This window comes from Mugil cephalus, chromosome 23 (genome assembly GCF_022458985.1).
Source record: "Mugil cephalus isolate CIBA_MC_2020 chromosome 23, CIBA_Mcephalus_1.1, whole genome shotgun sequence".
In the NCBI taxonomy this organism is placed as follows: Eukaryota; Metazoa; Chordata; class Actinopteri; order Mugiliformes; family Mugilidae; genus Mugil; species Mugil cephalus.
In genome coordinates, this window is record NC_061792.1 from 11,820,009 (window position 1) to 11,836,120 (window position 16,112).

The window sequence follows — 16,112 nt, forward strand, 5'->3', positions numbered from 1 at the left end:
ACCTTAATCTACGCATGTTCTGTTGTAATTTGTTGTGCAATTTAGAGTAAAAAATATGATAAAGCAAGTTACCAAGGCTTTAAAGTGACAATGTGACGTACTGACCTCAGTTAGCTACCGAAGACCAACTGTGACGTTGCCAAAGAAGTTGCACTTGAACAAACCGTGCAGGCAACATACTAGGTGATACCCAAGACCTGTGCCTTTGTGAATTTCTTCTTACCAGCAGGTGGCAGGAGTCTGTGCTCATTCAAAAGGGAAATCGCAAGACTATTGATAACTATGGACAAATCCATCGTGACGTCACCCATTGGGTTCTGAACCTCGAAAATGAAACCCGAAGTGGGTGGAGCCTGCGATCGCCATGTTGGGCTTTTTAACATGCGGGACTATGGGGATTTATTCCCTTTTGGAGCCTCAAGTGGCCACTCAGTGAACTGCAGTTTTTTACACTTCCACATGGGCTTCATCGCTCAGACCTGGATGTTGCTGCTTGGTTTCTCCTCAATCGGGAATGGGCTAAAAACTGGATGCGAGAATGTACAGACATCCGATTATGGTTGAGATATGGTCGAACAAGAAATCAAGATGGCGGTGACCAATACCAAACTCGAGGCTTCAAAACAATACCATAGACACTTCTTTCATAAGTCCATGAAATGGATTTACTTCTTGTACTACTGGAGAAAATGTAAACTATATCATTTGACAGGCTTGAAATTAGCACAAAATTAAAACATATATAGTAGAGAAACTGCCTTCCCATTGGCTGGAACGCAGACATAAAAGATCCAACCTTCTTAATGCCATGTGTAATTTGATGGGATATGAAAGTTACTGTAGACTTTTACTCCTCTTCTGTTTCATCTCCACCCCTACTTTGTTGAAAATAAGACACAGCGATGCCTGAGTTTCCCTAAATCAGCCCCTGGGGCCTCATACAGCATTTCCTTTCTTGATGTTTGTTCAGGCTGCTGTATTTCTTTCTTGGCTCTCTCCTCCTTCTCCTTCCAGTCATGCGCCATAAAAAAAAAAAAAAAAAGCTTTGATGGAAACAGGCATCATAGATTTTGTTTGTAATAATCTCATCAAAGCACTTGAAGAAATAATCTGGTCAAGCCTCCATACTTCTCCTTCTCCTGCGAGCTGCAGAGGAAACTTTTTTTTTCCTTTCCTGGAAGTGATGGCAGCAAATCAAAATGGGAAATGAACACTTTTATAGCCGCCCATTACATTAATCAAGTCCCTCATCAATTTTCAAAATGAAAGTCATTATTTTTAACGCAGGGAGATGAAAAAAATCTTTTGTTCAATCATTTACTGAATGAATACACTCGTCACCCTGGTCAGGCCACCTTTGCCAAGCACGTTCTGCTTATGATACAGAATAAATGCCATAAATTTCCCTACTACAGTTTAAAAGTTACTACTTATGAAGGCAAAAAAAAAAGAAGCATTGGTTAAATAATCTTTACCGAGTCCGCTAACGAGTCTCTGAAGTCTTTACGAATCGGTTTCAGACTGACGCTCTAAAACTGGCACACCACAGTCAAAGAACGCCTCGGCTGCAGAAACGAAAAACATTCTCAGACTAAAACATAGACTGAGGATAACGTCTGCAGGCGCATGAGCAAGCAGAACCTCAGGGATTTCACTCTAAACATCCCTTTAATCCAAGACCTGGGTTTGTTTGCCTCGTGTAAAATACGCCAGCGTCAACACAGCAACATGTATTATTTAGTGGAGTAAAGAAACGGATCAGTGCAAATGTTTACACGTTTGCTCGCTCGTTTATTCGTATAACAGAGATAATCCTCAAATCAAGAGATTGCGCTTCAGCGGGAGCACAGTATTAATGTCACACTGGGAAGGAACGCCGACTCAAGCTCAGGGTTTATGGTGTTTTGAGGACTGTGTTTGACCTGAGATGTACTGAGCTGAATCCTGGTATTACAACACACCCGGATAATACGGTGTAGAAAGGTCACATAACTCCGCCTCTTCCTGCTTCCTAGCCAACAGAAATAGCATGCATGTCAGATTTGTAGCAGAAAATAATCAATCATTGAATTGAGTTTGGCAATAAACTGGGCTCAGACTACAGCTCTTCATCTTTCGGCTCAATTATGGGCATAATTTGAATAAATATTTTAACTCCTAATCTCTCAAAGTGCATAGGCGACAGGATTTTTTGAGTGTATATCACTCCAGTCCAGAAGGTGGCAGTAATTCACCTGCATGGTGGTTTACCCACTAGCAATCACACCAAAGGAGGGAGAAGAACAACACATTTTAACTTTAATTTGAACTTCTTTACTGACTAAAGAGGAACTGGAATTTAGACTTTAAGTTTTAATATAAGCTAGCTGACGTTAGCATATGGGGCTAGCCATTTGCCATTTACTAGTCTACCATGTCAGCTTTTTAAATTTTATTTACTATTTTATTTACTATTTTAAATCTAAATATCAAACAAAAGTGAGTCTTAAGAGCAAATCTACCAAGGCCTCACATTACCAGATGATCTGGTTTGACGCATACCTAGGTACAGTGAGGTCTGGATCTGATTCTTCAGGGATAAGTTGAAAGTCTTGTAGTCTGAACCCAGCATTAGTCACCTCCATCTGATAAAAAACAATAAATAAATAAAAAGGACTAGGTGTAAACGTGCACAAGGAACCCAGATACAGATTGCTTACGTCTCATTATGTTGTTCAGTTACTGAAAACATGAAGGAAGTCTTCCAATCAATTTTCATAAATTTTTCGTATGAAATGATATGAAAGTAAAATACCATGTTTAGTTGCTAATTGAATTTTGCCTTGTTAAAACTACAGAAGCACAGAGCGTCCATGCTTGCAATTATTTCTCAGTGGTTAATTCTTCTCATTAGAAGAAGCTCATGATAATGACTGAATCATTTGGTTATCACGAGAAAACAAAGTGTTTCCCCATCAAACAAAACGACGCACTGACGCCTCGGACTCAGTGTTCAGTTATGGATCCTCCCCAGAAGTCATGACCGTGATCACTAGTCACATCAGCTGTGATTAAAAAAAAACTGCAGACTATTTTTTTTTTTTTTTGAGTTCTCCATAATTACCCTGTGATCTTAAGAAAACAAAATTCATTTCCTTGAGAAACTGTCCTTCTGGTTTCTCGAGATAACGAGATAAAAAGGCCATTATCACGGGAAAATGAGCTTTGTTATCTGTAAATAATGGAATGAGTAACTGGTGATCTCAAGATAGAAGCACAAAAAAACAAGTTCTCTGTGTCTATATAAAACATTAATGACTCTTTAAAAGTTGCTCTTGAATTGACTTTAGAGTTTGGAGATTAACTCTGGTTGCTCATCAATTTGCCATGGATCTCCAAACACTGCGAAATGTGGGTGAAATGGACCGTGTTCTCTACATCAGCTGGTACTATCAGTGGCACCATTTACCAGAGAAAAATCTTAGAAAAATATTGTATTATTCTGGGTGTCGATGATTTTTTACTTTCGGAACTGTTTGATTGATATAAACAGGGATCTTGTGCATCTAAAACCCTTGATCCATCAAACTTCTGTTGAGCCGTGTGCTGGGCAGTCAGAGAAAACCATTAGCTTTGGTTTTAGCTAGTCAGACTCGTCTTGGCAGCTTTTCCTACCTTTGCACGAAAATGTGTTGCTCTTCCTACCTCTGTTGCCTCCCAGTCTAATTGTAGGTATCCTGATTAACTACTGCTACCTTCTGGTATGGAGAGAGATACAGCATCTACCACCTGCCCATTAGCTGCATTAACTGGTGTGTTCAAGTGCAACTTTTTGGTCCAGATACAGGTGACGTGGCTGTGTTCCTTCGTTGCCAATAGATCTTTGTTACCATTTTGGTGTGCCTGGCCTTAAGGCAAGATATAATTAGGAGAAAAAAAATAAAGTGATGTATTTTAAAAATGACATGAAGTCCTTGGTGACTTAAGTATTTGCCAAACTGAATCCAGTTCCAACCCAAGCGGCTGTGATCTGAATCTGTGAGTCTTAAACTGACGTCGTTGTGCAGAAGGTAGCTCATAAAAAGCTAATGGTTAGCGTGAAACTCACTTCAGACAGAGAAGTCTGCGGAGACCGGCGCTGTGCTGAACACTGCGAGGGCATAGTTAAGAATCAACACTGCGCCGCTGAAATATTGTCTCACCGAGCCGGCGCTTGAAGGACAAAGTGAAGAGAGGAGAGACAATGAAAAATAAATCAAAATAACACTAAATAAAATAATAAAAGCCTTTCAACTTCCTACTCTGCTGCAGGCTCCTCTCTTGACAACACGGCGAACCAAAGACAAAGAACAGGAAGTAAGTACATGGTAAAATGTGACAGGCACACCTACGTGCCAAAAATACACTTAGGAAACAAAGGCAGCTCTTGAACAAACTTGTTTTCCTAACAATAATCAATGAATCAATCATCTCTCTGAGTGGTTTGATTCAAAGTTTAACGGCTGGGGTCATGTCGTATAATCTGCTCTTGGTGCATTTGAATATGTCCCTTAAAAGGCTTCAATTTGAATTTCAGCGACAGTAGAGCCACTTGAATCGCTCCTTAAATAAGTCGTAACCCCAGACAGCAGCAATTACGGAAAAGTGGACCAAATTTCTTTGAAGTTTTTTTTTTTTTTGAGGCTGATTGTGAAGGATGCCATATTCTTCTACGTTAAGAGTAATTTCCCGTGGTTTTTCATTTCCTCCACGCTTGCTCTTGAGTGCACTTGAATCACATCAGGGCTCGTCTGCTTCCTCTTTGGAAACGGACAGAAAGGAAGGGCCGATCCCTCTCGTGCAAACTGGGAAGGATTTAATTATTTCATTGAGTTTTCTGAGGGTCTCCTTATCACGTCCAAAAAAATGGGAAGAATCTTCTCTTCCATCCACAAATGATTATCCCCTCACGGATTAACGCCCGCTACCTTCGCAATCAATGACCGCCCGTTCCTTCATCATTAATTGAGTCACTTGCCTGCAGATCCAATCTAGAGACAGTCAATCACCTCTCAGCTCTAATGAGTTTATGTTGTCAGAGATGTGTATGAATGGCTTCAGGTGCCAGACATGCAGTTGGATCTCTTGCCAATGAGTGATGCTGCTAATGGGCCTATATATCAACAACTAATCAGAAGAAGTCGGTAAAAGGGTTAATAGAGCAGGGAAATAAGAATTAATGACCATTGTGTATTCAGGATTACAATGTGAAAATTCTTACGGAACAAACTACCAAATGTTTGTAAGTAGACAAAATGGCAGGTAGTTAATTACAATAAGGCACAAAGATGTGAAATGCTGGATTTAACCATTAAATAACAACAATCTTGGACTTAGAATAGTATGATTACATTTTTATATGGAAAATTAAGAAGGTGCACGGTGTTGCAGTGACTTTACAGGTCATTTAAGTTGAGATAATAATAAAGATGCTTTATTCACTGACTCCGCTTTCATCTACTGAGGCTTCACTTTTAAGTTTAATTTGCATTTTTTTGATTATTATCAAAAAAAGCTGTGCACCACCACATAAGACACAAGGCAAAGACAAGGACAACACGGCACATTTGGGTAGGTTAGTAACCCCCATTGCTAGATCTTCATCTCCAAATCAGCTTATTGTGGTCTAGGGTTGAACCTACGGAAGTGAAGGATGTTCCTACCAAAGCATGCTACAACATTGACAGACAATCAACAATCCTAAACCTAGACCAGTATGATGATATGAGGCAGAAAACTGTGGGAGTTTGTTGTGTCTTTGGTACCAAAGGTAGCCCTGAGTGATCCCCAAAACATGTCAGTGTATGGGTCCCAAAATGGGTACTCAGTGACTCCAAATGGCCTGAAACGTGCTCCTAGCAACATCCTGGGGGCATGATTTTGGTTGTCCACACTCCATTTGTCGCTCCATTCATTTCCTATTGGGACGTAGACATAGAGACTTGGAAACGTGCTCCGTCAGACATAATTCGACCGCGCTGGACTTCCCCCCGTGTCTCTGTGAACTCCCGTTCCAAAGTTATATTGGATATTAAAATCAACATATCTCAGGAACAGAAGGTTGTAGAGACAAGGCGGGGCACAAAGCTCGTGGCCACATTTTGGGGGGTGTAGCATGATTTCAATGCTTTATGACCTTTTGTTCTCCAGCTATTCGCATTTGTCCAGTGTAGACAAATCACCATATACCCTAACCCTAACCCCTAACCCTAGACTAGTACGATGTTATGAGGCAGAAAACTGTAGGAGTTTGCTGTGTTTACCATCTAGGTCAGATGGGAAGCAATTCTTCCCATGAAAAGGAGCCTCGGTCAGAAAGTTCAGACCAGAAGAGTGACTATAGTACTTTACTGAGGATAACACACCAATGGAACATGGCTTTAAATAAATAAATATCAAGAAAAAAATGAGGAAATTGCCTTTCTGGACCATGAAAATTGTTATTTACATGCGTAGTGCAGTTCTGGCTCTCCACCCCCTGCAGGCCGTTTATCACCCTGACCTGTGGCTTATTACAGGGGACGGCTTCCACCGGCACTAGTGCATCAGTTTGACTGCAGGTGATCATTCAGTACAAGAGAGGAGCGGCGTTGCCCTCTATTTTCCAAAAGACCCTCCTCCAGAAATGACCTCATTACCTCTCTTTGGTCTCACATTATAAATCAACCGAAGCCACCCTGGCCGCAGATGACCGCATGGCTATGTATCACAAACCAGTAAATGCTGCACGATATGAAGCAACAGTGTGTTGTCCTTTAATATTTCCCTTTTATTCCTGTTGGCTTGCACTTGATTTGCTCTGTTGATTTCTAAGAAAGTGAAAGTTAAATACAGAATAGTGCAAATAAAAACATGTGAAATACTGAAGTATATTAAATATTAAATTCCTTTAGATTCTTTTACCTCCTCTACTTGTATAGTTTATTATTCACAAAGACATCAAGGTAGCCCATGCACCCACTGGGCAGCCTTGGATTTGTGCATTTGAGAAACAGAAGCAACAGTTTTCTGCACATAACATTGACCTCTCTGACACTTGAGATAAGCCCTTAACAGCTCGAACACGAAGCTGCAAGACTTTACTTCTGCTGAGGAAGAGACACAATTACTTTTGATTCCCTTTTAGGTCACCTCTTTCATACTTTAACTCAAAAACTCATTTAAAACCTCACAACTGTAACTATGTTGATAACTAAAAACCTAGCCTTTGAGCAGTTCAGTAACATCAGATCTTGGTGTCATCCTTTATGTCTAGATAAGGACACTCATTATTTAAAGGGCCTTTTAGAAAGTTCGTTATTTAAAACTGCATTTTTGAAAAGCATATAGAAATGTTAAAATAAGAAAAAATCTTTTTTTTTTTTTTTTTTTTTTATCCAATTTGTTTTTATTTGGCACCTTAGCTCCCACAAAGCTTTACATAGTATCAAATAAGTAACTAAAATGAAACTTATCCAAAAGAAAAAATGATACAACATGCATCAACATTATATTAACTACCTGAAAAGATAAAAACATAAAAAAAATATTAGAGTTTTTGGTGTATTGTAAACAATGTGATGTTCTTTTGAAAGGCGGAGCTTAACTGGAGGCAAAACATCTCAAACACTATGGCTTGTAAACGGCAGTTAGCATATTTCAACAGACATGTTTGGCACTCAATCCCTGAGACTGTGGTGTTATTTTAAAGCATTGGCATATATCAAGAATCCTCCAAATAATAACTAACTTAACATTATTTCAGTCACAATTTAGTCTAACCCATAGTGTTATCCAGGCTGAAACTGATGATGTATTAGATACTAATAATACCTGATATCAAATGTGCACTGCAAACAGAGAGTTGTTGTCATGTACCATTTTTGATTTGATTTGATTGACAGTGTTCGCCTCAAGCTTCTGTCTCTTTTGCCTCCAGCTAACGTCATGACGTCACGTGGGCCATGAAGGGGTCTATACTGCAATCAGTCACCAGGGGGAGCTCTGCTTGCTTTGCCTTCACTTTTGTTGAGCAGTTCCTCCATCCATCTTTATACTGACAGTGATTATAACTGACATCAGTAGCTGACATATCAATATTGATAATACTTTAATTCTGGTGTGTGTCACAACACCTCTGTCCTTTCTCTAAATCGCCTCCAATTTTGGGTATAAATCTTTAAAAGCAGCTGCAAGTGAACAAACATTTAGCTTGTCAATCCAACCTCAAACTGTCAGGCTGCTGCTAAGCACTTTAAAGTAATACTCCTTATCACACAAAAGTCTACTGTTTATGGATTTCAGCCTTTGAGGTTCAAGAGTTTTTTCTGACATCCTAAAAGAAGAAAGGAAAGAAGACACTTATAATAATAATAATAATAAAATCTTTATCTGGACGCGTCTAAATGCTTCAGGCAGCCTCTTAAATAAAAAAATAAAAATGTTTCAATTAAGGCCTACACAGTTTTAATTTGTGCTTGTATGTTGCGGTCGGTGTAATTTTAAATGTTTAAAACAGAAAAGAGTTGACAAATAAAGTGAAGTAGTGTGAGAATGGATTAGCACTGTCTTTCTCTCCCGAATTACGTGCGCGCTCCGGGGCAGCTGGAGAGGTGTTGTTTACCTCCTCTAAATCTTTAGCGTCAGCAGCCAAATTAACTCAGATAAACTTTCAAAAGGTGAGATACAAAACAGTGGCCTAAAGCAGTGAGAAAATATTGATCCAGTCTGCAAGTTCCAAATCCCACGTCCCACAGGTTCGCGAACACGCAAAGTGTTTTAATTAGAGCCTCCTTTCGCCACGAGGTTCCTCCTCTTTTCTCTGTGTTTGTGTGTGTGCCCCGGCGCTTTGACTCGCTGCCAGTCTTCCGCCGTGTGCACTCTCCGCTCGAAATCACGAACAAAGTCGCAGACACTAGAGTCGTTTGGGTGTGCGACACGCGGTTTTAACCTCCGCTGTGTTGGAGGGAATTCGCATGCTTTTCTTTTTTGGCTGTATACCCCAGCGCACTGGATTTGGAACAAAACGGCGGCGGTGGAGCTGGAAGTGTTGACTCTCAGCTGTAGCTGGAGTTTGTTTTCAGTGTCACAGTCCTGAAAAAAAAAAAATAGTGTTAAGATTCCTGCAACTGCTCAAGTTCAGTGTGCAGGATTAAAGCATTTATATTCATGCCTCTGTCCAAATACTAATGGACTGATTTATACCGTGGTATAAATACTGGATTTAATGCAGAGACAAATTTAGAAAAATCTTCTCATATTTTATAAATGAATGACGACCTTAAGAGGATTTTTGTTGCATTTTTTTATTTTTTATTTATTTAATATTTTGGCACTACTGGTGCTCCATATTTACAAGAGGCACTCTTGATTTTACACTTAAAGCTGGGCCTGTGAAAGCACTCGTAAAAAGAAAAAAAAAAAGTCATCTTGGGAATATCTTGACCTTTTTGTTTCTTCTAACTTCATGGCCGCGCATCCCTAAAATCACTTTAACATTTTAAGGCGCCCGAGCCAAAATAAAACAGTTCATTTTCACGGCGCCGGTCTCTTTGGACCTTAGCGTGGATCACAGAGCCAGGACTGGTGTGAGCGATATCGACGCCAATTTACAGAAGCACAAATAAAGCAAAATGATGTCGTATTGATCAGTGACTTAATGTTTTGCAAGCGTTCTTGTTATAAAATGATTTTTAGACATTTGGAACTGAAGCCTGTAAGCTCTAGTGAGGATGCAGCTGGGAAATTAAATATCACTATGCATGTCAGTGTCAGACGCTACAATATGTGGGTGAGAAATCTACTGCATTTAGCTCAATTTCACTTTATGTTTTGCCAGGAGGGAGACTCCTAACTCACTGGGGGCACCTTCTTTTTTTTTTTCTTTTATTAATTTTTTTTCTTTAACTCAGAGGTGCCAGACTCCACCACTCCGGGTTCTTACACCTCCGTATTAACGTCTGATCTCCCTCTTTAGCTCACAGGCTACTGAGCACTCATACGAGAGCACCGCTAAGTAGAAAAGTTCATTCACTCTTCCGTCACTGATTACTCCTGGCAAGGTCCGACCTCGAGCTGTCAACACTGATCCCGCGGCGGATGCTCGGTTTGCTCAACCCCGGGATCACTTGAGGGCACGGCGCTGTGTAACCGCACCCACTGGGAGCCTCTCCTGGCTGCGCTACCTTCATTTCCTCATTACTTCCAATTGTAAACCGGCCCTGCTGCGGGTTCCAATCTTATGCAAGCTTCAAAATAAAAGAAAAACAGTTGACTCATGCTCCCGAAGTTAGAGGCAAGGCCTGGGAGCAAATACAGCAAAATAATAATAATAATAATAATAAATTTGACCTATAAAATGCTCATCGTCTGAGGTTTATTACATCTACCGCTTCTTACACAGACAGGAAGCCACAAATCATCTAATATTACAAATAAATCCCCACGTAAATATCCTTCCACCTGTTTTCGAGAGCTCCAGACCCCCACCCCACCCCACCCGCCCACCCACCTTTCTCCATTAAGTCTTTGAAACTTTCATCTCGTCGGCCGCGTATAGAGAAACTTCTTGAAATTGATTTGTTTTGAGGGAGATTTGGCGGCTCGGCGCTAATAATTGGGATTCTCCACTGAGGATTGCGTGCAGGCGGAGCGTCGTGGATTAGGACTTATCTGCGCGTTGGAACGTATCCAACTGGCTCCGGAGCAATTCGCTGACCTTGGAGTGTTTTTTTTTTGTTTTTTTTTTCTGGAACGGTGAAAGTTTCCCGGGGCGAGCGCTCTCTCTCTCTCGTTTGGTTTCACACTTATTGTGATACGACGCCCATGTTTGGATGGATGTTAGGGGCTGACCTCTGACCTCGACTCCACGGGCGTCCAACCAGAGTGCACGTCCTTGAGCGAGACAATAAATCTCTACCTGACCCTGTCTGAATTTGAGTAAATAAATCAAATTTGCTAACAGTGTTTTGTCCCTTTTCTTCTTCTCCTTCTTCTTCTGCGTTGTGTGTGCGCTTCACTGCCTTAGCAGAATCCCTGTTCAGCGGCCTGGGCCTGGGGGCGGTGGTGGGCCTCGGCCTCGGAGCGCTGCTGCTGCTCCTCGTGCTCGTGGACGTCAGCTGCTTCTTCCTGCGTCACTGCGGCCTGCTGATGTGCATCACGCGCACGCTCTGCAGCAAGAAGACGGCCACCAGCGGCAAGGGCAAAGAGATAGAGGAGGGCAAGGCCGCCTACCTGTGAGTATATCCCCGCCGTTCTCTGTGCTGTCGAGATCGGCCGCTCGCCGGGCCGCTGGTGCAGAGGAAGCATCTGCTGTCGGTGTATCTTAATGCTTAGCAGCCTCAGATAGACGAATGTAAGTCACTGCAATGCACAATGAAACATCCCTCTTATATTTATTAAATGAGAAAAGGAGATTTCTTTTTACTGTAGGTACACCTACCACAGCCGCCCAACCACCCTTTCAACCACAGTATGTCTTCGGCTATGTCTTATTCACTAACATCAGTGCCAGTGTGCCGTTCACCTCCTCCTCGAGTCTCCCATTTGCATGCATTGTGTGCATTCGTGGTACGCATGCATATATTACTGTGTCACGCTTCCTTTCTGTTTCCCGTGTTTTTTCCCGTACACGAATAATGCATGCGCCCCCTTTTGTATGAAAGCGCACTTTGTTTCCTCTCGTTCAATTTAGAAGCCTGCCCCCGTGAAATTCACAGCACAATCGATTTTTCAGGTTTAGTCCCACTGTTTTATGCAGGCGGCCAGGTTTTTGTGAGATAGCACCCACGGAGTGTGATTCACTGGCCTCAGCGGTGCCATTTCTGTGTTAAAGCTGTCAGCGTGCCAGGCCAGTGTCTGGAGATGCACAGAGACTGGGGAGGGAGGGAGGGGGGGGCAGGAGGGGCACTGAGGAGTATGGAAGGGGTGGGGTGGTGGGGGGTGGTTGACTTATGCTGAGTCACTAAGCTCACAGAGCTGGAGGGCTGAGTGACTGGCTGCCCAGACAGAGAGCACACCAGCCTTCACTGTCTGTGTCACTACTATAGCTCCTTTCAGACTGAGAAAACAAAACGGAAACTAGGCCAGCTGAGATTTTTTAAAAGGGTTTTATTCAAGTAGATTTAGGGTTAGGGTTAGGGTTAGAATTAGGGTTAGGGTTATCTGTGGGCGGTGTCCACCTGAAACGCACACGACTAGGATCTGTAACGACCAGATATCAAATAGCACCTTTCATCGGAGAGGGAAAGCAGATCCCTTCACGGGTAAGCGTCTCATCTTGTGGGTTTCGCGTGGACGCCACCCACAGGTGTCCCCCATCTCCCCGCCAGCCTTTCAGGAGTGAAGAAGCTACCACAAGGTTAAAGATTAAAGCCCACTCCACATATAAAGTCATCTGCTCGTCGGTTTATGGCTGACCCTTAGTTGCTAAGCGACATTCCGGACCCTGGTTGCCCAGGTAACCCTTTTGTATATTTCCGAAAATATTGCTGGGGCACAGAGAGGAAGCTAACTCTCCTTGCTACAGCCGCAAAAAGAAAATACGTTGGTGGATGGTGCTTCCTAGCTTTGGATGTTTGTGTTTGTGTCACATGTCAATCAAACGTATCAGACCCTCCCATCAGTCGCCTTCCTAAGGTTGAGAAAATCTCATCCACTCATGTATCATCTCCACAGCTTACTCTCATCAAAGACACTTTCAGACGACATGATCCCAAACATTAAATCCTACATTTCCCATAACGCAACTCCAACTCAACTTTTGTTTGTTTGTTTGTTTGTTTGTTGCAATCTAACCCATGTAGAGGTCACCTTGAACGCAATGAACGCCGCTGTGATAGTGCCGATTTGAGCGGAAAGGTTGGCATGGCAACTGGTAGTCGCCATTAAGTCACATCGTGTTTCTACAGCATCAAATAATGAAGTAAAATTAAACTTAGCCCAACAAAATTGACACTTAAACATGCATCAACATTATATTAGCTACCTAAAATGACAGAAACCATCTTTGATATAAAAAAAACAATATTGATGTGCATTTTAGTGTTTTAAGGCCAGCCACCAGGGGGAGCTCTACTTGCTTTGGCTTCACTTTAGAGGAGCAGCTCCATCGTCCATCTATATACGGTCTATGGTCGAAACCTTAATGGAGGAAAAAACTGATGGACAAGCAAGAGTAGTAGTCAGCCTGGAGATGTATGAGCACATTTGATCGTTGTCCTGTTTCTACCGGCGTCCCTGCAGACGCATTGATTTCACAACAGATGGGAATGATGGCAGAAACAAGCCGGGCGTAGACAGCATGAAGTAGCGGAGCAGTCTGCCGTACAGTGAGTCATACCACTGAGGCCGGAGTGAGTCTAATGAGACCACGCTTGAGATAATTCAAAGCTCAGACACTCCTACTGAGTTCGCAGGATGTCAATAGTGCAAGTCTGAAGGTGCTGAGGGGTAATAAGTTGTAAAGACCAGCAAACCCTGAGCAGCAATATCAATAATGACATCGATAGGAGTGTATACAGTGATAAATAGCACACGGGGGGCGGTTGAAATTAGTTTGGTGATAAGTGGCACGGATCAGACTTTGTTCTGGTTGTGTTTTGGGGGATGAGCTCAGCTTCTCGATCAGTCTGGACACATCAGTCGCCTCGGGGACAAGTTGAAGAGACTTGATTGTGTTTGCGGTGGCCTCGTTGACGGCGAAAAATCCATCCCCGCTTCTGCTCCTCGAGTTTAAGTTCTCAGCTGTGTGCACTGATTTCAGTAGGAGCGATGGAAAAAAAATAATGATATATAAAATAATAAAAAAAATCTGACTCCATCTCTGCTGTGCAAGCCCCTAAGAGCCACGGTCCGAGAATCATTTTTAACGTCTTGGTTTTTCCACATGCTCACAGCTGGTGATAGTCATGGTGTCAAATCCAGCCCCGTCCTGTCACTCGGTGATAAGATGTCCTGCCCCTGCCCGTCCCGTCCCGTCCCTAGCTTCCTGGAAAGCGTCATCATAAAAACTTCTCACTTCTGCTGCTTATGCAAGTTCGCTGCCGATATTCATTTACCCGGTGGCAGCTGATGCGTTCAGGTGATGCAGGAGAGGTTTGTGCTGACGTTTACCCCCGAGGCGGGGTGACGGACCTGACCTGATGGGGACCCGTCCTCCGAATGTGTTCACGCATGCAGAGTCCTAGCTCATAGTTAGCGCTGCTGAGTCATTGTTTTGAGCTGCCGTTCGAGCATTTCATTTGGATTTTTGTCCGTCTGCTAACAAGCAGGAAGCAAGGGAGGGAAATCTTAACAAGCCGCAGCGTTTATTCTTTATTCTGGACCAACTCCACCTCCTATTAGTGTCCGGATCTCGAAGCGCATCCAAGAAATGTAGATTTATGTCCGTTTTAATCACTCCTTCTCTGCAGCAGATTGGTGGTACGTTACAGTAAAATTAGTAGTGGTGGTTTACCTTCGTCACAGTCCACAGACAGGATATACATTAGGCCAGGGGTCTTCAATGTTTCCCCAAAACTGATGAGAGATTAGGTAGGGACCCCTTACCTACTATATGTGTTTTATATTAAACCTGTGCTATTTATAAATTGACATTATTTTGCATTCAATATTCTAATAACACACAGATTCAAATATTCTTTTCTTTTTTTAAATTTAAACATGTGCAACAGTAGGGTGGCTGTGCAACTCCCGTAAACATAAACATACCTAACAAGTAAACACAACTGACAGGTAAAGCAATACCCCCTGCTGAAGACCTATACATTAGGTGGTAGTAGTTTTGCAGTGTTGGGCTAAAGCTGCAGCGGATTTATTAAAGCTGATGGATTGCAACCGCTTTAATTATTGTGTCTGTTTTGGTTGTTTTTTTTTGCTAGCACAGCCCCAGTCCGTTTCCAGTTTGCGATGCTGACATGGTTAGGTTTCAGATTCTGGACAGGCAGAGTGAGATGTCTGACATCTCGATAGCAATGAAGAGGTTTCTGATCCCCATGTGAAGAGCAGACGTGTCAATCAGCCGCTCTCTGACAAAGACGTACACTTAAACCCTCGCCGCAAGCTCCTGGATGTCAGCTACGATAAAAAATATGCCGGCTGCAAAAATAAATATCCATGAAAAGATTTAGATGAAAGTGTAAACAACCCCCTCCTCCCTCCCCCCTGGGAACGCCGTGAGCCTCAGACCCAGGCCACCTAATTTATCTCGGCGATTGTAGTGCGCCTGGCTCTAGATGGCCGCGCGCTTAATTAACGTCAGCAGAGGAAAGAACAAGTCGCCCCTGCTGTGCTTTGGTGTCACTTAGAAGCTCGCAGCTTACAAACACACATCTGCATAGCGGCTCTGATATGTCGCCACCGCGCCACGAGGCGCTCGCAGCTGCCGGCTCTCGCAACATAATCAGAGGCTTGTCAAGACCCCGCAGCATTTCTGTTTGTTTTCTTCCTCGACCGAATGTAACGTCTGAGGCTGTGTGTACAGTAAAAGCGCACGGGGCGGCACATGTGTGTGCGTGTGAGGAGCGTTGCAGAGGTGAAAACACACAGTGAAGACGGTGTGTTTGCTTCGGCTGTGGAGGGAACATCCTCATTTGTGTCTGCTTTTGTTGAAACTTGGCGAGCCCAGCGTAAACGCACACCGGTCTTATGGGGTTATGTCGTGGAACGTTATCGGATGACGGGTTCGATTTCTACATTTTGCCGTCGTTAATATAAACAAAACTACCTGTAAACAGTGGAGAACCTGAGGAGGAATCTTGGCATTGATCTAGGCGGTGCAAGCTTAGCAGCAGCTAGTTAATACAGCTAATGCAATACAGGTCCTTAAAAGGTCTTTAAATCCTGGTAATTAGGGTCATTTAAATCAGGGGTCTTCAACAGGGGGCTCCACAGAGGTACTACAGGGGAGGTCACAAAATCTTTGGTTGATTAGACATTTTTTTATACATTTTATACGCTCCGTTTCACACAATACACCTGTCAATCTAATAGGCGAGAGTTAAATACAGAACACTTATAGCAGATAGGGGGATCCCTACTTCATCTTTCAACAGTTTGGGGGTCCTTGGCCTGAAAAACATTAAAGACCCCTGATGTAAATCCAACGAGGACATACG

General features: G+C 42.7%; 1 protein-coding gene across 4 annotated transcripts in view; it reads left to right on the forward strand.

The window, feature by feature from the left end:
• LOC125000873 (neural cell adhesion molecule 2-like) overlaps positions 1-16,112 on the forward strand; it is a 236,867-nt gene that overhangs the window by 214,604 nt on the left and 6,151 nt on the right. For 2 of the 4 annotated variants that reach the window (XM_047576614.1, XM_047576616.1), the window contains exon 16: positions 11,024-11,231. In XM_047576614.1, the coding sequence (XP_047432570.1) occupies positions 11,024-11,231 (208 nt within the window). The remainder of the gene's footprint in view (positions 1-11,023; positions 11,232-16,112) is intronic. The other 2 variants (XM_047576615.1, XM_047576617.1) reach the window with 1 other exon arrangement.